Raw genomic sequence first — 27,341 nt, forward strand, 5'->3', positions numbered from 1 at the left:
ACCCGGGTTGAGATCGACCTCTCTTTTTGAAATAAACAGAGTGTGGTATCAAGTTGTCACAGTATTATTTACATTGGCATTTTGATCAGTTTTCTGCTGGTTCCCACTAAAATAGCCCGTTATCTTTGGTAGACTTTGAACAATGCATGTATTAATATACACGGACTGCAAAGAACGGTTTTCTACATTAACGGCCTACCTGTTGGCCTAATTGTAGGCGTTCGTATTCCCCTTAAATACAAAGTATACCTTTGGTTTTTGGAACCGATAGATTATTTTAATCTTAATTAGATGTAAATATAAAACCAACCCCTCACTTTTGCTTCAAAAGGTCACGGGTAGTAGCTATTTTAAGATGTATACGCAGGAAGAATTACAATCTAAAAACGTTTCATACAGAAATGTTTCTCAGATTGAACTTGTTTAGTATATCTCTCTCTCTCTCACAGTCTTCACATTTTTTTGAAGAAAGAATTGTTTCTCAAATGTTATGCATTGACTACAGCTGCAAGTAATTACCATAAGATATGCTCTTTCTTTTTAAAATATCTCTTTATTATTGCAAGTTGACCAAGCTATGTCGGCAAAACTGGGTTTAAGAATATGGTTTATACACTCTTTCCTGTTGTTAAAAAGGCGCCCATAACGCATAGAGAAAGCATATTGTACATAATGCACCTTTGAGACAACAAACTGCACTGCTTGTAAGAGGAACTCTTCGATATTTCAACATACACTCTCTTTGTATCTTGATGCCCCAACACAATTAATTCAATATAAGTTTTTAGGGTTGTTTTTTTCTTGGTCTCCTTGAACACTTAAAGGGTATATGTACTTTTTGTAGGACAAAAAACACAATGTCCACAGATTTACACTAAACTTACACAGTTTGAAGATAATGATAGTAGAAAGCTTCCCTGGAAATAATACTTGCTGAGGTGCTGTAGTTTTTGAGAAATGAGTAAAACAATGCCATGAAAATAATTTTCGTCTCACTGAATATGAGACGAACATTATTTTTGTGCATGTAAAAACGTATTTTCATGACATTTTCTACTCTTTTCTTAAAAACTACTGCACCTCAGCTTCTAATATTTTAAGGTACGCTTTCTTCCATCATTATCTTCAAACGGTGTAAGTTTAATGTAAATCTGTGGACATTGTGTTTTGTGTTACAAAAAGTACCCAAATCCTTTAATTCATGAGAAACCTCTCATCTTTTGTCTCACGTGAGAACAGCTATTGTAGAGACTTGATGCACATTATGCAGAAAAACTTTCCTGGTCTTTGCAATATATTTTCTAAAAAATAATAATAACGAGAACCGTTTGAATAATGGAAGGAGTAAACGACAAACAGAGGGACGAGAATTCAGCCTTGCTTTGAAATTTAGACTTCATTAAATAAGATTTAGCTGATTATATACACAGAAACAAAAGGTCTAAAAATAAAAAGATCATTGCAAAAACAAATTGTCAATGAAGTTTGGAAACAACATCAGCAAAAACATCAACATCAACATCTAATATCTTGGCCAATCAACGAAGGCAAGGCAATTTAGAACATCACTTTAGCAACGGTAAATCCATCCAAATGCCAGCATCAATCCATTGCAAACACAACCTTCAGGAATTATCTATGGAAATCCCAAATAAATGCAACTCTTTTGGAAATCTATCGTTCTATCTGGCCTACAAATACAGTCACGAGAGGAATCACAGCAGGTTGTCAAATTGATGCAGATTCCAGATTGACCAAATCTAAAGAAATTCTTTCAGAAGCCAGGAATTTCTACAAAAGTCTGTATTCTCATCGGAAGGTTAATAACTTGGCTGATTTAAATTCTATTTTCGAGAAAGCCAATGCTCCCATTCTTACAGACACAATGCGGGATAATCTGGAAGGCCCTTTGTCGCATGTAGAACTTATGCAAGCTTTAAAAATAGTAAGAATGCTAAATCCCCAGGTTCCGATGGGTTCAGTTTTGAATTTTACAAATTCTTTTCGCCTGATTTATCGTGGTTCCTCTTACGCTCACTCAACTTTGCTTATTTCTCGGGCAAGTTGTCAGTCACTCAGAAATACGGCATTATCACTTTGTTACCAAAAGGGGACAAACCCCGGCAGTTTTTAAAAAATTGGCGTCCTATTTCTCTGCTAAACACATCATATAAAGTTGCGTCGGCATGTATTGCTGAGAGACTGAAAACTTGTCTACCCATCATTATTAATGAGCGTCAAAAAGGTTTTATGTCAGGTCGGTTCATTGGTGAAAATATTCGTTTGATGTATGACTTACTTGATGTCACCGATTCGAATAACATTCCTGGTCAATTAATTTCCATTGACTTTGAAAAAGCTTTCGATTCACTATGACATGAGTTTATCCTCAAAGTTCTTGATAAATTCAACTTTGGTGCATCAATAAAACAGTGGATCAACCTCTTCTATAACCAGGCCTCGTCTTCGATTCTGGTGAACGGTTTTCTTTCTGAATCATTTAATATAGAACGGGGCTGCAGGCAAGGTGACGGTCTAAGCCCCTATTTATTTATTATGTGTGTTGAAGTTCTTGCTAGGATGATAGATAATGATGAAGATTTAAAAGGTATTCAGGTAGCCGGTAAAGAGTTTCGTTTATCCCAGTATGCCGATGACACTGTTTTATTTCTTGATGGTTCCGCTAAATCTATGCTTGCTGCATTTAATATCCTTGACGCATTTGCCAACATTTCCGGACTTAAAGTCAATGTAGACAAAACTAATGTGGTTTGGATAGGGTAAAAAAAAGGGCAAGATAGCAAGATATGCAAAGAGATCAATGCCCATTGGGTGGAACCTTTAGAAACCTTTAAAATACTTGGTATTCAGTTTTCCATAGATCTGCATTCTATGGTTCTACTGAACTACAACACGACTATTCTTTCTTTGCGTAACCTGATTTCGAGTTGGTCCAAAAGGAATCTCACGGTGCTTGGCCGAATCACTGTTGCCAAATCTTTGCTTTTGTCTAAGCTTACCTTTCTTATTTTAACCATCCCTAATCCACCTGTTAGTACTGTTAACGAACTGAACTCTATGTTATTTAAATTTATTTGGAGGGGACATGACCGGGTATGCAGAAATCAAATGGTTCAAGATTACAGCCAAGGTGGGCTCCGTATGATAGATGTTCGTGAATATATGAACGCCCTTAAAATAACTTGGCTCCGCAGACTCCTAATTTCTGACAATGGTTGTAGTTGGGTCCATTTATTCCAAAAGATTATGGGCATTTCTGGATTGTCCAGTTTTGAAGGTGGTTCCCTGAAATTACTTTATGCACATAAACAAACTTTGTACGGGAACCATTTTTGGAGAAATGTCTTTTCATCCTGGTCAAAATTCACCATGGCACACAGCCCAGAGACCGCTGAAGAAATATTGACCAATTCTCTGTGGCACAATGACAAAATTAAGGTGGATAAAAAATGCATCTATTTCAAACATTGGGAGTCGGCAGGAGTCAATTATATTCATAACCTTGTTGATGATGCCGGGAATTGTTTGTCCTTCAATGATTTCAGAAATAAATTTCACATTAAAACTAATTTTCTGGAACATGGGGGTGTGGTCAGGGCCATTAAGTCTGCTTTTCCAAACATTCTGTCTTTTACGGAAGGTACTGTTCAACTTCCTTTTATTCCATTCAATTTCAAGACCCTTTTGAGGGACAAAAAAGGCTCCAGCAGAATCCTAAAGGTCTTGACCTCCTCCAGGAAAACCACCTATACATTTATTTCTAAGTGGAACTTTAGTTTGCAAATAGATAATAGTTTTTCTAAATGGTCGTTAATTTTCAATATTCCTTTCAACTGCACAATAGACACTAGACTAAGATGGTTCCAGTATAGACTTATTCATAGAATTCTAGGTACAAACAGTTTTCTTTTCAAAATCAAAAAGCTGGACTCTAATTTATGTACTTTTTGTAATAGCCAGGAGGAGACTCTTATTCATTTGTTTTGCTCATGTGCCGCTACAATTTCTTTTTGGACAGCAGTTGCTTCATGGATTAATTACAAGACTAAGCGTAACATCATCCTTGACCATGAAACATTTTTATTTGGCAAAACAGACTTTAAGTGTAAAGCTGCTAACCTTATTTTATTAATTTGCCGTTTTCATATCTACAAAATGAAAATGTCCAAGAACAAACCATCCTTCTTAGTATTCAAAACAGAACTCAAAAATTATTACGCCATGGAAAAATTTATTTCCACCTGTAACAATAAGTTGGCCAGTTTCTATTATAAATGGGATCACTATTCTGTTCTTTTCCAAGATTAATGCTCTAAGGGTTATCTCTCTTTAAATACGCTGTGTCTTGCTTTCACTAATAGTATACTGTATGTTTGTTTTGACGATCTGATGTACTTTTTGTGAAATGTTGTGAATAAACCATTATCCCCCGGGATATAAAAAAAAAAAAAAAAAAAAAAGTTGTCAAAAATGTGCCGTCGTCGGACAGCAAAGCATTTCTTTCATGACATTTCGTGACATTTGGTTTATTTGCGTATCTTCTGGAGTTGTTTCATTTTTATGCATGTTAAAAGTGAGTCATGGTTCATGGTTGGCAAGTGGTTGGGTTGGGAAAGCATGGCAGCATACAATGAGCAAAAGCCACGCCATCTTGTCATGTAGGTTCCTAATGCAAACAAACAAACAAACAAGCAAAACAAAAAAGGAGAACATCCATGATAAATGCTGCACCATTTCGGTACGAAACCTGAAAGAGCTAGGAAATTCAATGTCCAAAATCTGTGTTGTGGACCACTCATTTCCCAATAGATACATTCCTTACGAATGCGGGAGAAACAATAGTGTCTCTCACCTCATGTTAAAAATTATGTACAATTCTATTTTATTGCGTACACTTTCAGAGCAAAATTTGAAACATGACGTCATTGGATACCAACAAACAAAACAATCAATACAGAAATGAGTTTGTGCATTCCAACGAAGAATTCTGCGTCAGTCAATTGAATATTTATCAAAACTCACTGAGAATGAACTATACAAGTCCGTAAAAAAAATATTCAGATTGGTATGTTTCAATCGTGATGTCATTGGAAAATGGAATTGTTTGACACAACTTTATCGTGTTTTAGACTTGTAATTATTTTGTTTGACTTTATAAGCACTCAATGGTGTTTCTGTTGAAAGTGACGGCAGCGTAAAACTGAACTTGACTTTGAAATAATTCTCAGAAAAATTATATGAGTTGTTTACCATTAGCCATTTCTGATGGCGATGGTTATTTGCCAAATGACCAAAATCTAAATTTAGTTCCAATAATTGATTCATCCTAATTTGGTGTCTAATTCTCCACACTACCCATGATAATGGGAGAATGTCACGGCCATTACACACCATTTATAATGGTAAAACAAAACCAATGAACAAACAATAGAAATCGTTATCCAGGGAGGCATTAATAATAACAATAATAATAATAATAATAAAAATAATAATAATAATAAGACTTGTAATGCGCACGTATCCACCCTGCTGGGTGTTCAAGGCATTGTCTCGTGGCATTGTTTTCCCGCCTTTGCTTGGAATTATTTGAAGGCTGTAGAAATGTGCAACAGGTGTGTTGGTCGCCACTGTAATTCCCTGTGTATCGTTGATGCTGGAATTGTCAAACTCTCGCGTCTGCATTCTTGGCTGGAAGGCGTCACAGAACAACTTTATACATTTTGAAAGGTGGTTGTATTGTGTCAATTTAAAAATAGCTTCGATCCCAATGTGGTCCTTTGTCTATTGAAGGTGACTTAGTGGTAACATATTAACAATGTCTATGGTATCGAAAGGGTTTGGAACCAGTCGACACGCATCTATTGCTGAGAGTAGTGTGTCAACGAGTAGTGATAAAGCCATGCCGATGTCAAGACTTAATGAAGCCGGGAGTATTCACTCCACGGAGACGGCTTCGACGGAACCGGACAGGGGCCGTAATGGAGGCAGCAAGCTGGATGAACAAGAGGTAAATAGTACCCAACGTAGGCCTATATACACGCTCAGAAGTTTATAACCTGTGCAACATTGTATAAAGCCTGTAAGCACAACAACTTGTTAAGCACACACAAAAACATTACATAACAGAAACGTGTTATCAGCCAAAACTACTTAAGTTTACATTGTTGTGGCAGCACAGAAATAATATTGATTAGCAGCGGTTACCAGCTAAAATACCAAATTCAGTTTACATTGCTAAACTTGTACCCTATTCAATTCTTGCTTGAAAATATAATTTGCGAAGCTGAACTATCTGCTAACAGCTTTATGAAAGTGGGCCGGGCCCAGGTCACCACAGGCTTCGAGGCATGTATGGTTGAAGGGGTTCTGACACACCCGAACATTAACAAAATAGCAAGATCGACGTCATTTGGGCTGGATATGTTGAAGAACACCATCATCTTTAATCCAGAGGTCGCTGGTTCAAACCCCGCCCTAGTAGTTTTGTTTTTGTTTAATGCACAATTATTTCACGCAAAATTATTTTTAGTTTGCCTATAGTCAGTTTCCCTTGTGGTTTATTACTTGATTTTTCTTCATCAGTTCCTGGCAGATTTATTTATAGGGGAATTGTTCAAAAATATATATCTTTATATCGTTCGATCTTTTTCCTGTTTACTTTTCATAAGATTTGATTATTTGCAAAGGCATCGTTTTAATAATAAACGAACCAAGGCTTCGGAATACCGAAGTTTCCAAACTTATACCATTTACCGAGATTTACCATTAGGCCTAATTTAGTAATATTGGAGTCTATGGCACACGTCCAACAATAGGGTGCCTCAAGGTGCTATCCTGAGCAAAGAGAAACAGGTTTTGAAGTTTCATTCCAAACTGTGATAAAAACGGGTGAAATGTTTAATTTCACAGCACATGGGTTGATTCTGGGTTCGAACGTAACTCTCGGAAACGGTGGACCACTGCGATGGTATAGGGCCATTAATCGTGCACTATAGTTTTGCATGCTGGCACGTGATAACATTATACATGGTTATTTATATTGTAAAGTAACCATACATCAAAGCAAACAAACGAATAAAAAGCACAATAATTCGTTGTTAATGTTTTTGTTTACGAGGCGAGACTCAACAATGCAGTATCTAATTGATTTATGACAACCTTCAAACTTGTCAAAATGATGACAGATTCACCGACTAGGAATAGAGTTGAATGATGTGTCATTTGTCGGCAATCGTCACGTTTTTGTGTGCACAATTTAAAGCATCAATGTTGTTTAGTGAATGTAATCTATAAAGACTATTGTTTTGATTTTGTTCCCTCGCCTCGATGTGAGATAAGCTTCAACAATTCGGTTTGTTCGTGTGTTCCGAAAACTTTTACAATGGTGCAGTCAATAAAATAGAAATAACAATTGCAAATCACACAGACAAATGCAATAAGCACGGGCCCAATTTCATGGCTCTGCTTACCGCCGAATTCTGCGCTTACGATCGCGATTCCCCGCTTACGTGCAAGCGCTGAATTTCTGCGCTAGCCTTGTAAGCGTAGAATGCCTAGTAACGTGAAGTACGCACGCGCAGAAGCCCAAATTCGCCGCTAACCCGTGAAATACGCTTGCCGTAAGCACAGAGCACCTGTGCTTACGGTAAGCAGAGACATGAAATTGGGCCCTGGTCTCTGGTAACATTTTGGGTCAATTATTGTTATGTTTTTAGAACAAACCCTACAAGGCTTGACAGCGAGTATCACACTCTCTGAATGTGCTCAAGGGGATACAACGGTGTCGATAAATTCACATTGTGGGCACTGCCCATAAAGCTGGAATAACACCCACGTGTGACACTGAAACAAAAATAGACTCCACTTTTAAATTTCCGTGAACTTGTTCCCAACAGTTAATCACTGCACATCAAATGACCCGAGTCCCCAAAGTTGACCGATGGCAGACCTCCATAAAGCCCTCTACGCCAGTAAACCGCCAGCCCGTCCCCCTCTCCTGGATCCCTCAGCAGTTGGACCCCGCCTCCAGGGAAGTCTTCGAGGAAATCTCCACGACGCACACCAGTAATGGGAAGCTAAAGTTTGCTGTTACCACGGAGCTGGAGAGGAGTGCTAAGGAGATGGAGGAGGACAGAGGTTGGATGCAGGAGGCTGTGTCTTATGGGGAGTTCCTCACAGGTATACACCATGAGAGAAAATTCAGTGCCTCAGGGCCCATAAAATTACAGAATTCAGTGTTAAAATAACTCTATTGTGTATGTGACAAAGCAAGGAATTAAGGAAAAAATAACACCTTTACGTAAAGTTCAATTTCATGATTCAAAGTTAAAACTTTGCTGAGTTGCCAAAGTTAGTAACACCCTATTCATTTCGCGAAAAAATACACTATAATTAGACGTTTCAATCGTCGACTAACACGGTCGGCCATTTATGGGAGTCAATTTTTTGACTCCCGTAAATAGAAAACCGTGCAATTTTGAGTGATACTTGTGTGGATCATTATATTTTACTTTTAAAACATCTTTCTAAACCGTTTGTTATGAAATGCATATGGTTATAACCATTTGCATTTCATAACAAACGGTTTCAAACACTTTTTATAGACCAACTCGTCCGATCCAAGGCAACGTGTTCCTTTAACATTAATTTTAGAAAAGAAAAAAATTAATACACTAAATACAAGTATAATAGTTAAAAACTATATGTAAACGTAACTTTCATGTTAAAATGGTGGCATTTTGGGAGACATCATTAACACATTCCCATACCGCATTAATTTCTTGAACTTCCTTTCTTCCATTCCCAGATCTTCTTCATCCAGACGAGTGTTTCCTTCTCCATGGTCAGTCCTTGCCCTTCAATAATGTCATCTTTCATGTTTGTGAGGAGTGGGTGCCGGAACCCCACCGGTGGGGCACCCATAAGGCCCTCAGACCCCCCGTAAAGAGACACATGCTGACGGGCAGGGCGTTCCTGACCAATCATCGATTGATACTCTTCTCGGCTGAGAAGCAAAAGAGTGAGTCCTACTTCTTCTTTTTTTTTTACCCACTTCGCCCGACCGCATCATCACAATAATCTAGGCTACGCCATTTTAGGGGTTAATATAGTGTCTGAGAGCACTCCCACCAAATAAAGAGATAACAGCGTCGGCCTAATTAATACATTGTTGGCCCTCGAAATGCTCTATATTGTTAGAGACATTGGAGAGGTAACTTTGATGACATATGATTTAAAACAACAAAACGGATCCAAAAACTAAATGTATTACCGAGCAACGACAAGGGTATATAAAAATCACTTATATCAAATTTTTGTTTTCCCAAAAGGTACATCTTTGAAACGGTTTACAACCTTCACGACTGGTAGGGATACCCCAAAGCCTGTCGGGTACCAACTAAGAGCGACCAGCCAAGATATGGTGCACTTCCAGTCTATTCCCCTGACGCACTTCCGCAATGTTGAGCTACTCGCTGCGATGGGAACCAGTTCGGTTACCAACATCCTCGGTCAAAAGTTATTCTGCTGTCTTCCGCTGGTGTGCTGTCGGGTAAATGCAATACTTTCAATACATTCATTAAAAGGTGTTGTGAAAGAATGGGTGCGTTCGTTTAGCTCCCCTGGGTCGACTCCGGTGTGTGGCGTTTTTTTTTTCCAGGACAAACGTGTGCAGATAATTACCCACGTTCGTCCTGGGAAAAAACCCGCCACACACCGGGGTTGACCCAGGGAAGCTAAACGAACGCACCCAGTGTGTATTTTCTAAAATTAAACTTGCATAGAATTATAAAATATGTCAGGCAACATTACAGCAAGCAATTTTAAAATTACACCAAAACATGCTAAAATCAAAAATATTAGTAAAGTTCACAAGAAAATAAAACATGGGGGGATCGGGGATCACTGAACAGAGAAAAAAAAAACATTCCGAGAAACAAGCCATACAGACAGACAGAAATGGGTCAACGTGATTCGGAGTAAATTCCGACCCCGGGGAATTAACGGGGTGGTAGGTCTCAGCATAAACTGTTTACAAGAAATAATAAGTTTAGGCCCTACGTAAATAAAAGAAGTAAACGATGGCTTATGAAACAGTCAACTCCATAGGCTACACGGGGGAAACCCCTGACAGTGTTGTAGGTCTTCCCTTCGGACTGCAAAATGCCTCGGTCTCGGATGGGGAGGTCTCCCCCTTCGTCACGGTGTCGGACTTAGAGACCAAGACCGCGAGCAGCCCTTTCGAGGGGGAGAACAGCCCTCCGAGTGGAGACATTTTGCAGTCCGAGGGGAGGTCTCGACTACAACACTGTCCCCTGAGGTTTTCATTGATTTGCAAATAGGTTCTTCTTTTCAGTCAACATAAATTTACTCAAGGGTCACTACTGTTACTTCTGTAACACAGGTGCGTGGAAACAAGACCGTAAATTCAAGGATTACGTATCACGTTATCGTTTATTAGCTTCTTCCGTCCCTCTCCTTGTTATGATGGCATTAATCCAATAATGATAGTCAGTGTATACAATCAAGCTTTATATACGAGACGGGAGAGCCAGTCATCCCTCTCCTTGTTATGATGGCATTAATCCAATAATGATAGTCAGTGTATACAATCAAGCTTTATATACGAGACAGGAGAGCCAGTCATACGAATTAATTAGTTTTTAAATCAATGCACTTTGTATACCCAGGGGAAACATATAGTCTGTACTGCTGTCTGCTAACGAAGTATTTCAACTTCTGTTCGGAAGATTTGCTCATCAAGGCAGTCGCTTTGAAAAAAAGATTTCACCTCTATATACAGATATAGGCCTACTACTAATAATAATAATTGGGGGAATTTTTTTTTTATAATGCGCCATTAAAAAATATATAAAATGTTCAAAGGCGCATGACAATGTACAATTAAAATATAAAACCATTTAAAAAAAAACGATACACATTATGACAAAGAGAGAGGAGCAAATCTATGAAGTCAATGGAAATATACATTACAATGTTTGAAATGCAGAGAATAACCATGGAAATTAGAAAAAGAGACAACAACAATTAAAAGCTCAAAAGAGAGGCAATCCAACGCAGATCAAATGCTTTACATTACTGTATGGTGTGTATATCAAACTGAGCACGACGCCTGTAGCCATGCAAAGATCTTAAACTTCAAACGAAGAGAATGAAATTTTCGACACGTTTCCATTTTTTTTTTCAATGCAAATTTCCCAGGAGATTTCTGCTAAAAAAATATGTCAGTGTTTAGAAGTAGTGTCAAACTCTACTCTCACCATTTAAACAAACATCACAAATAAAACCATTAAACCTTGAACCATTTTTCGACAACAATAGAACTTGTGCCAGTAATGTGTTTTTTTTTAAGAAATAAGTGCCATTTTTAGTAGAAACGTAAGGCCTACATCCTTGATTAAACAAAAGAAGGTTCCCAAAGGTGGTGTAGGAAAGCTTCCGGAAAGCTTGACTTTATGTATTATTCACTACTTTAAGGAGACTGCGAAGAAAACAGGAAATAGAACATAAGATGTATCCATAGGAGAATTTTAAGGACTTGGCACAGGCACAGATTCATAGAGCTGCTTAAGCACAAAAAGATGCTAAGCACAACAAAATTAAGCTTACCAGTTAAAGGTTATCAGCAGATATATCCATGTCACATGATTGGTATCTTGCTCATTTCTGCTTAGCAGAGAGTTATTAAGCAATATTTTCTGCTTAAGCATCAAATTGGGCCCTGGGGTGCTCCACAAGGAGTTTTGTGTACAAATTGTATGTGAGGTCATTAACAAAAACTTATGCAGATACGCACCAGGTCCAGAACTAGAATTTTCGACAACAGCTTCTTCCCAAGAACAATCAAAGATTGGAACAGCCTCCCACGTAAAATTATAGATGGCATCCCACTTTCGCACTCTGCATTTAGGCAAGAACTACTTACCCTATACGAAGCAAAATGATCGCCCCCCACCCACGCGACGCGCAAGCTAAACAAAAGTTGGTGTGATGTTTCCTGAAAGGATGTTTTGCCGACTATATAATTCAGATTCAGATTCAGAGGTTCTTAAACCAGACAAGTGAGGGAACGAAAGGTGTCTCCGCAGGGATGCACATAGACAAGGTGTGGTTTGCAAAATCTTTGCGGATTTCTTTGTGAAACACATTTCCTGGACGAGTACTTTTTTGTGGTTATTTACAAGTGATTTACAAATGTCACGCGTCTGTCCTCTATTCATTGATTTCAGCTGCAGTCTAATTAAAAGCGTTTTTATCTCTCAGTTTTTGACACACACAATCAAATCTTTTGCTGTTTTATTTATTAGTCATAATCAACAAGTATGCTCTACAAAGTGTGGCTGCTTTTCCTTATAGCGTCTTACTGTAGGCCTAAGCATCGGTTCAGTTTGCATTCATCTAATATTATTTTGTGCTTAAAAAATATTAGTTTGAATTTAACATATCAATCAAAGATATCATACAGGAATGTACGGAAGCCCATTAGCGCCAGTAAAAAATAAATTTCAAATCCGTTATTACGGATTAGCAATCCGTTATTACGGATTCATAATCCGTTATTACGGATTCGCAACTTGGACAGGGAACTGTCCGCCGTCTTTTTAGGAATCTTAGATCCCGACGGAGTTAAATGTAAGGAAGATGCTTCAGAGAAGGTCTTCGTTAATATAACTGTCATAAGAACAATGATTAGAAGACAGTGTTGTAGTTCCATTAATTCTGGGTGACCCAATGACTTTCTAAGTCCCCAGAGTGAAATAATTAAAAAGATAAAAATCAAACTAACATCACTTGGTTGGCAAAATTTACATTGATTGTATCTGAGCAGTTTTAATGAAATACATCAAGTCGAGTCTCCACCGTGAAGCATTTTTTGTCATGATATATCTACATGTATCCACACCCTTCAAATTTCCGAAAACGCTCGTTATTTGCTTAACAGAAAAACTATGATTTCAAGTCCAATAAACCATGATGGAAACATGAACAGTTGTTTTATTATTATGTTTTGTTTAACATTTAACATTTAACATGTAACGTTGCATAAATCGGTCCCTAATGACAGTACACATTGCCCTGGATTTGGCGAATGTTATGAATAAGTAATTTTTGATGAAATTTTATATGAAAACCGAGTTCGGTTGTTACTACCAAAATTAAGGACAATGCGTTCACAACATGCTGGCATTTGTGCATGATCTTTCTTTATTTTATCTTGACTCATCACACAGCCGATTAGTTAAGCCAAACTTTCACAAGTTTGTTATTTGGGGTTTATGGTTTATCACACAAAACATGAGCATCATCTTCTACTATTTTGCCATCTCTATCAATCCTTCGTACAAAACATTTAAGGTAAGATTGTTTTGTCATTTGTGAATATGCCAGGTGTGTTACGAGGATGATATGTGCTCCAAATATTGGTACGCTCGAGATCACCTGACTCTGGGCATAAATTCACGGATGTTGTCCATGGGTGTCATCCTTCCTCCATGGGGTAACCGCAGCCTGCTGGAGGTCCATGCCCAGCCTGATGTTCCCCTCTCGTTGATGAAAGGTTTCATGAAGGAACTGCAGAGATTCGCACCCGGGCTAAGAACAGCTGCGCAAAAACCACAAGAGACATACACATGAGTTATAATCATTTGAATAATTGACACTTAGCTGTACAGCCCTTGCATACATTTAGAAAAGAAAACATAGCGAATCAAAATGTACATACATTGCAGCGAGGTGAATACTCACATCATCTTTTATAAGCCCAATATTCGCTTTGTAAAAAACTGTGTTGACACAATGGTGATGTGAAAACTGTGGTATTGACACAGGGTTTTGCACCCAATAAATACCCCTAAATAATCAAAAATTGCATAATGTGGTGTTGGCAGAAGCTACCGTGATGCAACTTGTGAAACCCTTCTGTTAACTTTAACACCCCAGTTTTTGCAGTGCATTATTGTTTGATTTTGTATGTTTTAACCTTGAGGGAGCTTGAGAGAGAAAACAAAATGAACAAAGAAGACAATGCAGACTGACGTTGTCGAACGAGAAAATGTAGAGTAAACATGTCACTCCAACATTAATTTGTCTGTAATTTCTGAAATTATCCGCACTCAACAATAGTCCACCCTTCAGTTCATATACATACTTAGATTGAAAAGAGAAAATTTGTGTAACTTGAAAGAGATTGTGTACGTGCATACATAGACAATTAAATATTGTAGTTTTATGATGCACTCATTATCTAATAGATATATTTCTAATGGGAAGTTACAAATCTCCACCTCGTGTTTCTACGCCGTTAACATGGTGTAAATGTCATTATATTTCACTCTTTCAGAGCAACTTTGAAACATGCGTCAGTCAAAAAGTCAAATTCAATGTCTTTTCGTTGAATATCACATAAATTTAGAATGATTAAAAGTTTCCTGTACATAAAATGTACATATCAATTATTTTCAAAATTAATGTGTTTTTCATTTATGTTGACGGAAGCTGGAAGGAAGTCAAAGTGCAATAATAACTTATACCGTTTGAACTCTAGTTATTCATTTATTCGTTACCCTGGGTAGACCTCTCAGTGAAACCCAGTGAGAAGACTGGTCTTTGACAATTACCAATAGTGTCCAATGTCTTTAAAACCATCAAACAACTCCTTAAGCAGCACCGTCAACATAGAATCTCCGCCATCACAAGTTACCGACCACTCCTGGGAAAGGAGAAGAAATTATGTTTCCCGAGGTCACAATGCCGTTTTGAATATTCAAGTTATACCCACAGTGAACAAAATACTATTATATCGCACAGGCATATCCTTATCATTTAGTTGATCGAACACTCGTCCGTGGCAGTATCATTTTTGCAATTACTGCAGTGACACTCCAAAGCCTTTCCAGAATTATAATAAACCCCTTGCTCTGGCCGCCATCTTTGATGAAACGTGCACGCGTGAAAGGCTATCATTGGCTGATTGGCCATTCATCAAAGATGATGGTCAATGACGTAATGTGCAACCCCTATAGATAATTATTGGACGCTCTTTACCCTTGTTCCCAAAATAATCGTTCCCGACAATTTGTCAACATGTGGCAAGGTCGTGTCAAGATTGGAGTTTACGTGGAGTCGTCCACGTCCTTCATTAGTTTTGTTTAAAGAGAATACGAGTGTAGGGTGGAAGAGTTTCCGCATCTATTGTGTATTAGTTGCGAATACTTATTTCGCATGACAAGTCTGTTTCTGCGTTGCATTTTTGTTTTTGTGCATTTTCGCAGAAGGTGTTCTCATTCGGTTTCGCCTCTCGTGAAATGGAATAGTCCAGATCCCATCTCGTTATTGTATTCTGCGACAGTGCACTTATCCCAGACAACATTCATACATTGGGCTAGTCTTGGTGCAAGACGTTTCTCGTTCCCTTTTCACGCACACCGCGGCCAATTCACCGACAGCGCGCGCACCGACTCACCTGACTTATAGTCCGGAGGTGAGTGGACTATAAGGCCGTGTCCGAAACGACGACTTCGGCTACAGCTACGTCTAGATCAGCGCGTCTACCAGTGTTGAAGAATAGCAGACGCGCGCGATCTAGCCGTAGCTGTAGCCGAAGTCGCCGTTTCGGACACGGCCTAAGTCAGGTGAGTCGGTGCGCGCACTGTCGGTGAATTGGCCGCGGTGTGCGTGAAAAGGGAACGAGAAACGTCTTGCACCAAGACTAACATTGGGCCAACGTTGGTGTTTGGTCGGCACCGTTGGCATTGGTATTGTGTCAGCTTTTGGCGTTGGCCCCATGTTGGCACTACGTCGCCATGATCGGCGTTGGCACTATGTTTGTTTCTGACGTTGGGCCAACGTTGGCTGTAGGTCGGCAGAATCACGTTGGTTTTACACTGGCGCTCAATGTTGAGCCAACGTTGGTTTTTAGTAATTAAACAATACTCGGCATTGTGTTGGTATCTGACGAAGAACGTATGTTGGCTATAGGTCGGCATTACCACATTGGTTTTACGTTGACACTTAATGTTGAGCCAACGTTGGTTATTAGTGGGACAGCAATATCGGCATTATGTTGGTTTCCGACGTAGTACCAATGTTAGCTCTATGTCGGCATTACCACATTGTGGGTTTTTTTGCGATCAATGTTGAGCCTACAATGGTTAATAGTGGGACAGCAATATCGGCATTGTGTTAGTTTCAAACGCAGAACCAATGTTGGCTCTAGGTCGGCATTACCACATTGGTTTCACGTTGGCACTCAATGTTGAGCCAACGTTGGTTTTAAGTGGGACATCAATATCGAACCAATGTTGGTTTTAATGGGACATCAATATCGAACCAATGTTGGTTTTAATGGGACATCAATATCGGACCAATGTTGGCTCTAGGTCGGCATTACCACATTGATTCAACGCCGGCACTCACTGTCGAGCCAACATTAGTGGGAAAACATTAACGTCTTGTGTTGGTGACGTGGGACATGGACCAATGTTGGCTCTGGATAGGTAACGTCACCATTGTGTAACGTTTGTGATCAGTGTTGAGAGAATGTTGGTAGCATTAAAAAAAAAAACGAAAATCGGTTGTGTAGTTCTTGAGTTATGGCCCCACTTCTGGTTGTGTTGAAATGTTGCGCATTAGTTATATGTTGGAATTAGGTCAGCGGTCAGGTGTTTCGTCGTCAACCATTCAAAACAAGAATCATACTACGACCAATGAGTCAGGGGGTATGACCAAAATGTGGTTAAGTGTCTCTGGTCATAAAATAGATTAAATGTCTTTGCATATCTTTTTAATTAAAAAGCTAATTTGCTTTAAAAAAACACGTAATAAAATGAATAATGTACAGTTGTTTCACTGTAAATAGCAAAGTTTTGTAAATATGAGTGCCAGTCGCGCCATGTATATGCTTATCTAAAATTATTCTCAATAATTTACCAATCCTAAGTCTTTAATACAGAAAAATAAACTTTCTCAACAGAATTTTGTTTTGCAGCTGCGATGAACGTTACAAGATTACTGCTGATGCATTAATCTAGCCGTACCAAAACCTCACCATTAAAGGGACACGTTGCCTTCTTTCGGGCGAGTTGGTCTAAATAAAAGCGTTTGAAAACTGTTTTTAATAAAATGCATATGTTTAGAAAGCTGTTTTAAAAGTAACATATAAAGACCCACACAAATATTCCTCGAAGTTGCGTTTTTTTCCTTTTATGTTGTTGTCCACAAAACCATGTAGTTTCGAGGAATTTTTGTGCGGATCATCACACTTTTCCTCCCGGTCGGTGCCCTGACGCACTTGTAGATATTTCGTAAAAAATAAGAAATGTGATTTCATAATTTCCTCATAATAATTGTCATATCATTTTGCAGTCTGCATGTTTGTTTATTTCGCATTGTATAAGTTGTTCATCATAATATATTTATGGAGGTTTTTCTTGTTAAGCAGCTGTTAATATAGGTACCTATGTGTGCCTCCATTTGTATCTTTATTTTATCGTTAAGTTAAATTTGAAGGTTTCTTAAAATGTTTCAAAAGAAATTGGAAATTCTGACTAAATCACAATTAAGCAATTTGATTTGCACACGCTCATTAAATACCGTGTACCCAGTTATCCAGTTTTAATACAGTTTCTTTGTGATACTGCTGTTATTTAACTGTCAAGCTAAAATAAATCGCCAGTAATGATATTGCCAGTCGAAATAAACTCGTCAAACAGCCGGGAAAGCTTTAATTGTGTAGCTTCGGCAACACATGTTGATCTATCTATCTGTTACCATGGTCTGACAACCTCATACAGTGGTAGTTGCCGTCATCTTATTTGCTCCATCACTAAAACCAGTGTAGCTAAACACTGTATTAATTAATACGGTAGGTTAAGTCTGATTCGGTGAGAACACACTAAGAACTGACAAAGTATGGTGACGGGATGGTTGCAATGTTCGTCTGCCCAAACAAAAAGCTGCCTAAATAGATAACGTTTAGTGTATCTTCAAAAGGGGTTTCAAAAGGCCCTACATATAAAACAGGGAACCTGTCTATACAAGGCCTTTCAGGTTACCTGTAGGCATACTAGGCCTACTTTAATCTAGTAGGCTAGGCCTAATGCCTACCTGTCATAACGAACTACGCGTTTGCGAGTTCACGTGCTTAGAAACTCCGTAAAATTAGGCAATGTTAGCACCCTTCCTCATTAATAGGCTAAAGCTTTGACCCCTCTTTTTTATTTTGGGAAAACGTGCGTTGTTATGGGTCTTCATCAGTCGAACGGAGCCTATGTAAGCCAGAGCATAAGTCGGAGCCCAAGCCCGAGTCATGGTTTCCAAACTGTCCATAACAAACATTCTCAAAGAGAGATCGACCGTCAAGTATCTCCAGTTTTTACAAACTTCGGGGCCGTTAGTCTATTTCCCTCACACGTTCAATCGACCGTGGTGGATGTTTGAATACTCGCAAGACTTGCACGGGCCAGAAGGTGACTGTAAACCATCAATGTTAATGTTCGGGCAAGTGAAACAGTGCGTCCCTCATTGCGCCAATCAAAACGTTGTACGAGATATTGTATGAGATTGATATAAGGTCACAAACCTGCCCGGACATGGAATCACAAATCCTTGACTAACATTGCTTCACAGTTCAATCCGGTGTGGCGGTTTCAACTTTCCGCCGTGTTCAGTTTTCCGAGTGACCAAATACGGTAACATTACGTCATGCGATGCCTGCGCACAGCAAGCGAAAGTAGTCCATTTTTAGTGCCGTATTGAGTCATCCGTGTTACTCTCCGGTAGCTGTCATGGCGGCGTCCACGAGTACAACGAGCGGCGAACGCGTGGATCGTATGAGAGAATTTGGTGTGAAGACCAAGCAAATTATCTTGTATTTATACCGAACGAGCGTCAGAGAATCAGAAGAATTTTTTAGTATTCTGGTTTAGTTTATTACATTTATTTATTACCGTTTTTTTTTTATTTTTTATTTTTTTAGTTATTTGTTTTTATTTCACTGAACTACAGTACTTGCCAGGGTACTCACGGCGGTTTTTTGTCTGGCTACGTCACCCGGAAAACTGAACACGGCGGAAGACTGAAACCGCCACTCACCACGTTGTTGGAACGGTTTAAGCTTTCCGGCGTGTTCAGTTTTCCGGGTGACGTAGCCAGACAAAAATACAACCGCGAGTACCCTGGCGAGTACTGTAGTTCTCTCAGTGACCCCAAATTGTTTATTATTACGATTCTTTTCTGTTTAGTCACATTCTCTTGCCCCATCTTTACACGTATTCATGCGTACAGCTGTAAGCAGGTCACACTGCTTGTGCCACACCAAATTCTCTCATACGATCCACGCGTTCGCCGCTCGTTGTACTCGTGGACGCCGCCATTACTACAGCTACCGGAGAGTAACACGGATGACTCAATACAGCACTAAAAATTTACTACTTTTGCTTGCTGTGCGCAGGCATCGCATGACGTAATGTTACCGTATTTGGTCATTCGGAAAACTGAACACGGCGGAAAGTTGAAACCGCCACACCGGTTTGCTAGATGGCCTTCGTACTGAACGAGCGGCAGTTTTTCCTCTTTCCCGTCAGACCTTATTATTGTTATCTCATCCGTAATGTTCGGAGAGAATCTCAGGTGTGTAGAAACCACCGTCCTCTTATTAAGTAATTACCTTGTCAGCGTTTTGTTCAGGACTACACATTAAAGGAACACGTTGCCTTGGATCGGTCGAGTTGGTCTTTGAAAAGCGTTTGTAACCGTTTTTTTTTATATATAAAAATGCATATGATTAGAAAGATAATTGTAAAGTAGAATCCAATGATCCACACAAGTATATCACTCGAAATTGCGCGGTTTTCCTTTTACCTCGTCGACAAACACGGTCGGCCATTGATGGGAGTCAAATTTCTGACTCCACCAAATGGCCGACCGTGTTAGTTCGCAAAGTAAAATGAAAACCACGCAATTTCGAGGCAAATGTGTGTGGATCATTGTATTCTAACCATATTCATTTTATAACAAACGGTTACAAACGCTTTTCAAAGACCAACTCGACCGATCTAAGGCAACGTACTCCTTTAATTTGATGGATGTTGCCTAGAGAGTCCTTTGAGGAATGAGGAAACGTTTTGCAGATGAGTACTACACAGTTTTCAATTGACCATTGTACTATTTAGTGCATGTTCACGCATCCTGATGGGTGGTCATGATTGGCTTTCAGACTAACGAGATTGACAAATCAAATTAGCCTATTGTTAAACATTATATTCAAAAGAAACTTTCCACCCAAGATGTGGGAAGTGCATCTTTGAAGCCAATCTTACTTTAGTTTGAGGAGATGGACGATTTTTAAAGGATTCGGGTACTTTTTCAAAATGTCCACAGATTTACATTAAACTTACAGGGTTTGAAGATAATGATAGTGGAAAGATTCCCTTCGAATATTATTAACTAAGGTTGTGTAGTTTTTGAGAAATGAGTAAAACAAGTTACAAAATCATTTTGGTCTCATGAGACCAAAACGATTTTAGCATGTAAAATCCCCTTAATCAGTTATGATATTAAACCAAAACCATTGCAGAACTGGTTAAAACGTTTTTACATGCTAAAACTGAGACGAAAATTACTCCTTTTACTCATTTCTCAAAAACTACAGCACCTCAGGAAGTAAAATTTCAAGGGAAGCTTTCTACTATCATAATCTTCATAATGTAAATCTGTGGACTTTGTGTTTTTTTGTACCTTTTAAGGTAAATTTTTTAAGATGTTAGTATTGAGATGGAACAGACGTTAGACAACATCATTGTTTGGGCCGAACCCCCTAGAGTACTTATTGTTAGTTTCTCTACTGCAGTTTTTTATGAAAACTTCCACTAGTTATTACAAGTATATATTAAAAAACGGACCCATAAAAATCACATGAAATGAGGGAAATTTCCCTCCAAAACGGCTGACAGGAATTGGTTCCAACCAAATTCTTGTTTATGTTTCAACAAACACACACACACACACCCACGGACACAATCACACAACAACTAAACAATTCTTACACTATACTGTAACTCTTTTTGTTCAACCACGGTATCCAAACTGTGTCAGTTTGAAAAATAGAACCACCACGTTGTGTAGTTTTTTGCAAACAAGCTAGATTTTCCATTTTGTGCTCCTTCGCTACGCTCATTGTGCATGAAAAACAGTTTTAACCTTATGAACGACCAAAATAAGCGCACAGATAAGCATTCGATTATATTCTACGAATTTCTTGAAAACATGGGAATATGGCCGGGATGCGAATTTTGTTTTTCCCCAAACGACATTGCAATATTACGCCATAATGAAATTGGCCTGCTCTTTTACCAAATCATTGCAACGTCGTTTGGGGGAAAAATTAGAGGCCGGGATTCGGCCGCTGAGTACAACTTCTCTTTTCTTTAAAAACAAAAACCACTGGTCTTTTCAAAACATTACAACAATCTTAACTATCTTTTCAATTCTGATCTCTGTATTTTCATATTGATATCGGTTTCCCGACAAAGGAAAACAGCCCTCTCGGCTCTTCAGGCATCGGTCTGGAAATTAACATTATTATTCAGTAGGCAGTTAATCAGTAAACATAGTTCACAAAATCGCTTAGAGGAATTGAGGAATATCCTTCTATGGTTTAATGAATGACCAGGATTAATAATGTTGGAAGCGCTACGAGACAACCCGTGTGTGAAAAGCGCAATATAAAAAGTGGTTTATAATTATTATTCCATAAAAAAAACAACCTCAAATCCCAATGGCCTGAACATGATGCCGTCACATTTCGAGGCGCGTGTTCTCTATGGCGGACGTGATTATAGTACTATTTGGGCATCAATGGAAAGCCGCACTTCCATACATTGCATTCGTTCATTCCTCATTCAACAAATTGAAAAAAACGTGAAATAAACCAATTTTTTTTTAAATACGAAAATAAATTTAAAAAGATTGAACCCTACTAGTAAGGCCACAAAACAAAGTTGTTGATCGTCCCCGCCGCCCGACCGTTCAAAACCCCCCGACCCCATTTTTCCCCCCATGTCTGGATATCTCTTGATACTTTTACTGTCCAGATTTTTCAGCTCATATTTTTTTCAAAATGTACAGGTTTGAAAAGATGTTTAAAGAAGGTTTTTATTCATGTTGGCAAAGCAAGAACAATTCTTCAAATATTTACTTGGGCTACACAGCCCCTTTGCTTAGTTGTTTGAAAAAAGTTTACAGAAAATGTCACCTAGGAGTTAAATTCGTTTGACAAAACTATTGAAAACTTTAAAAACACACAAACCCTCTGTTTTATAGTGATTGTGATGATTTCTTTATTCTTGATTTCATAAATGGCATGTCAACAAAACTTAAAACAAAAAAATATTAAAAAATACCTCCCTCCGTCCCCCGTCCGCAAAAAAAAAAGGACGATCAACCATTTTTTTTATGTGGCCTAATGATCACCGAACCCCAAAAATGCCGTCAGAAAAATTGCATCCCGGTCTATACAACACTGAAAACATCACTTAGTCAATTGTCTAAAAAAAATTAGTCATTTACATGGTTTAATTTGACTAATCATTAATTGGTCACTCAATCAAAAGATTAGTCAATACACACTGAAATGACAAATTATAGTTTGTCTTTGAAAATGGTTTAAAATGACTAATTGATCTGGAGATTGGTAATACACGAAATTTAATTAGTCATCCAAGAAAATTAATTAGTCATGCAGCACAACTATTTAGTCTTTCAATTAGTCTGACAATACCAATAATTAGTCTTTTACACACTTCTGTTATAATTAGTCACTGTAAATTTATTGCAAATCCAACACAACTCCAACTGAAGCAACTTTGTTAACCATCAGTTCCTTTGAGAACAATCTGCTGAATAACTACTGAATCTCAAAAATTGTTTAACATTATTAAACAAACTTCAATAGATTTTTTTTTCCCAACTTGCAAAGTCAAAAAGTTGTTTTAACAACCCATTAGTCCCACCTACAGTACACACCGTGGTGACAGGACTTTAATAAAGCGGTATTTAAAGTCAAATTCAGTGATGTACCATTGTTTCAATCGACAGTGAAACAATTATGAAAGTAAAAAAGTTATCACAAGTCTCTAATTTTACGTGAAAACCTGTAATTTTGTATGCCCTTTCAGTGCAAAATTTTGAACACAACTTCATTCTCTGCCAACAATAACTTTAAGAGGTATATTCCATAGTGGAATTTCATTGTTAAAAAGTGTAATTTAATACAGTTTAGACACAATATTATGGAAATTTAGTATACAGAACCATATAATGGAATTACATTCACATTGCACACGTTTTGGGGGTGCTAACAGATTTTGCACTGAAAGCGTATCAAATAAAGTTAAAACTTACACAGTTTAATAATGTAAGATTGGCCATGATGATTTTGTCTTTCTTTCACAAGTGGACTTTGACTACTGAAAAATAATTGTACTGTTTTATTTATGGTTGAAGATTTGCACAAAACTTACATGGTATAAAGATGGTCATGGTAGAAAACTTCCCTTGAAATAGTTTTGCTTGAAATGGCATAGTTTTTAGGAAATGAGTAAAACAATAGTATTTATAGTAGGGTCATATCTTTGGATTCCGTGACCATTTTTTTGCTACCTTTTTTTCTCGATGGATTTGACTTCAGGAACCATCTAAAAGAAAAATAAGCCCCTATGAACCTCTGAAATGTGATAGGAACTTTTTTTTTATTGCGCAATATGCAAAATGGCCGCCGACGCCATCATGAAAAACATAACTTGTAATAGCTCTGGCACCATATGAGCTAGACAGACAAAATATATGTCCTTTTCAACTATATCTGGCATGCCAAACACACTGGAATGGTAATTGTAAGGTTTGGGGACCATCTTGACCTCTAAATCCAAGATGGCCGACATCTCCAACTTGAAAAATATACTAGCTATATGGAACCAGATAGGGAAAAAGAGGTGTATATTCCCACTATTTCTGCCATTACAAAATCCACTGGAATGGTAATTTTAGAGTTAGGGATCATCGTGGTCACAAAATCCAAGATGGCCGCCTCCGCCATCTTGAAAATTATGAAATGTGACAGCTCTGGCACCAGATAAACTAACAGAGAACAATCAGGGTTTCATTTTTAACATAAATCAATTATGGTTTTTGTTTTGTTTATAGGGATAATATTTAATAAGATTATTATCTAAAAATATCATTGGCCATCCTGAGTGATGAAAACCTATTCATGCCTCTATTATTTTATTTGATAGTTAGAGTCTATGTCTGTCTAGGTCATCTGGTGCCAGAGCTAATATGGAAGTTATGTTTCAAGATGGCGAAGGAGGCCATCTTGGATTTAGAGGTCAAGATGGTCCCCAAACTTTACAATTTCCATTCCAGTGTATTAAGCATGTCAGAGATAGTGGAAAAGGACATCTCATTTGTCCGTCCAGGTCATCTGGAGCCAGAGCTATTACAATTTATGTTTTTCAAGATGGCGTCGGCGGCCATTTTGAATATTGCACAATAAAAAAAGTTCCTATCACATTTCAGAGGTTCATAGGAGCTTATTTTCTTTTTAAATGGTTCCTGAAGTCAAATCCATCGAGAAAAAAAGGTAGCAAATAAATGGTCACGGAATCCAAAGATATGACCCTGCAGGATAAATTATGATGTTTGAAAAAAAGTTTAAAACACATAAGTCTTATTGAGCTTAAACTTTCACATGTTTGCTATTTTAAGTGCATGTTGGGTCGTATCAAGTTTGTTTTTACATTTTCTTGGAAAGTGACCTTTTCTAAGTTAAACGAGCAAGTACGCTTAAAACTGACTTATGAATACCAGTCTGGTCGTCTATCTTAAGAACACCATATTGATAAAAAGCAATTGTCTTCACTAGTTCTGGGATGTACTGCAGGTGAAATACAAAAAACGAGGAAATGTAGCACGCGACTGCTGTTGTTACATCATCAACAACAGAAACTACCTCGCCTTCTGCAACTCCTTTAAACTCTGTAGACACATGTGCCGATTGTTCATCCATTTCGATGTACACAGGATGTGTGGTGTCTTCATCCTTCAATAAATAAAAGTAAAAAGTAAAATTACTCAATATTGCTGTAAGCAACCAGATGTCTTATTCATACTTCAAGTAGTAAATGGACAAAACTTTATTTATGCTACAATACAGCACATCAGTGCTTTGGGAAGCAATTTTGCAACATTTTTTTCTACAATTTGAGACCACTGCATGACATCACATAACACTATTAGTTATTATACAAGCATGAGAGGAATACAGATAAACACGACAGTCCTTCTGCGTCCCATGTCAACATGGGATGCAGATTTTTTTGGGGTGCATATTCCACGAGTTCGTGGGTGATCACCCCCCCCCCCTTTTAAAGGAATAAACCATAAATAGGCAAGTTTTCCACAAAATTGTGCAAATTTGGATCAGAATAAATGCTCTAATCAAAAGTCCTTAAAATAAGTAAAACAATAACTATGATCTTTGACACAATACCTTGACCTTTGACCAAGATTAAAAAAAAAAAATATTCCAGAAATTTCATGAAAAAAACTCTGCTTGATAGAGCAGATTACCACGTACAAAAACCATTACAATTTATTTGGGGTCATAAAATGAAGGTTCTGTGGTGGTTTTGCCAGAAAGGAGGTGGGATGCATGCAATTTGTATTCAGTTGACATACATTACCGCTTACACTAGAATTAAAAAAAAATCAGACATCTGGTTCCCAGACGCGTGTCCATATGTTTTTGTACGCAAAGCGCGGATCAAGTGTTTTTTAATTTTAGGACAAACGTGTGTAGATAATTCTCCACGTTTGTCCTGGGAAAAAAATAATATGCGCACGCTCGTCACGTGTCGTGACTTCGCGATGCGTTCGGCAGAGTTCGGGGACAATCAGTATTTGTAGTGTAGAGGTAAAACAGAGCATTTGGGGACTGAATAACGGTAGGAATTTATAACTTTTGACATTTTTGAGATTGCGGAGTGGGTTCTCTGGTCGCCCCCTTGGACATTGAGATATCAAAGGACACATAGAGCCTAATTTTTGCGAGATTAAAATAAAAATAAAGAGAGATTTTTGATTCCAAAATTCATTGAACAATGATTGAACCATCATTAATGCGTGAGAGATATAAACCTATGAGGTTACGGAAGACGATAGCCGGACGAAACCGAAATAGTTCTAGCAGTAGGAGTAGTAGCTACTCTAGTACACTTCTAGTAGTGGCTAAATCTCCCTTGTGCAACTTACATAGTATTAATGATTGGGTACGAAACGTCCTGCTTCGGGTAATCATGCAGAAATTTAATTTTGCCATCAATAAATATAAAATGTGAAAAACTGTTGACTGTGTCTGTGTAGGCAGTGAACTTACTTTGTCGAGTCCATGGTGAAAGTTGTATGGGATGTATGTAGGCCTGTGTACATGCACGTCAACCTGAAATACAAAACAAAGGTTTCTTAATTAAAATCCTTAAAGTGTTTGGGTACTTTTTGTTCGACCCAAAACGCAATGTCCAAAGGTTTACATTTAAAGAAAAAATTAAACTTACACAGTTTTAAGATAATGGTGGTAGAAAGCTTCCCTTAAAATACTTGCTGTGGTGCTGTAGTTTTTGAGAAATGAGGAAAACAATGTCACAAAAATAACTTCGCCTCAGGATACAAACATTATTTTAGCATGTACAACTTATGTGGCAGTACATAGCAGTACTGGTATTTACTATTTAATACGAGACTCTCCTGAAAACATCGCTTTGCCCTTTGTGATTTTCACCTTTTTTCCAAAAACTTGGCGACTATAAATCATGCTAATAAAATTGTTCTTTGGTTTAGTTTGTTTGTGACTCACAGCTAATTTCTGGCTCAACAGAAACCGGTTGCTCGTGTATGTTGGTGTATTTACTTAAAAGTAGTGTAGCAATAGCAGTTTTATACTACGTACAGCAGTACAACATACATGTACTCCGCAGTACGTTAGTTCATGAAACTTTTTTGAGTTGAGATTGAAATTTGAAAAGGGAAACTAAAAATGTTGCTTATGTAAGTTAACGTTTGTTCATTCTCAGCCAGGCATGTCCTCTATGCGTTACTTATTAACATGTTATTATATTTCTGAATAATTACAACAGAATACAATAAATTAATTACCTTATTTCACATTCCACCACCCACCAACAGCACACGTTGACACGGACTATAACTTGACGTTCTTGTTCTGCTCTGGCAGACGATCGCATCGA

General features: G+C 38.0%; 1 protein-coding gene and 1 long non-coding RNA gene across 3 annotated transcripts; one reads left to right on the top strand and one right to left on the bottom strand.

Moving 5' to 3' along the window:
* Positions 1–5,836: 5,836 nt before the first annotated feature.
* LOC117299165 lies at positions 5,837–14,912 on the top strand. Of its 2 annotated transcripts, none has more exons than XM_033782630.1 (5): positions 5,837–6,028; positions 7,917–8,199; positions 8,828–9,040; positions 9,351–9,571; positions 13,429–14,912. In XM_033782630.1, exons 1-5 carry the CDS (start codon positions 5,837–5,839, stop codon positions 13,672–13,674), a joined length of 1,155 nt encoding a protein of 384 aa, XP_033638521.1. In that variant the 3' UTR covers positions 13,675–14,912. The 2 variants fall into 2 exon arrangements, with proteins under 2 accessions (XP_033638521.1, XP_033638526.1); XM_033782635.1 differs by having other exon boundaries at positions 5,839–6,028; positions 9,351–9,605; positions 13,429–13,533.
* Positions 14,913–24,737: 9,825 nt separating this feature from the next.
* On the bottom strand, positions 24,738–27,324 carry LOC117299691. Its single transcript, XR_004520094.1, has 3 exons — positions 27,250–27,324; positions 26,474–26,536; positions 24,738–25,138 (listed from the first exon to the last, which is right to left on the bottom strand). It is a non-coding gene; the product is annotated as an uncharacterized LOC117299691 (long non-coding RNA).
* Between the last annotated feature and the right edge of the window lie 17 nt (positions 27,325–27,341).

Source organism: Asterias rubens, chromosome 1, assembly GCF_902459465.1.
Source record: "Asterias rubens chromosome 1, eAstRub1.3, whole genome shotgun sequence".
NCBI lineage: Eukaryota > Metazoa > Echinodermata > Asteroidea > Forcipulatida > Asteriidae > Asterias > Asterias rubens.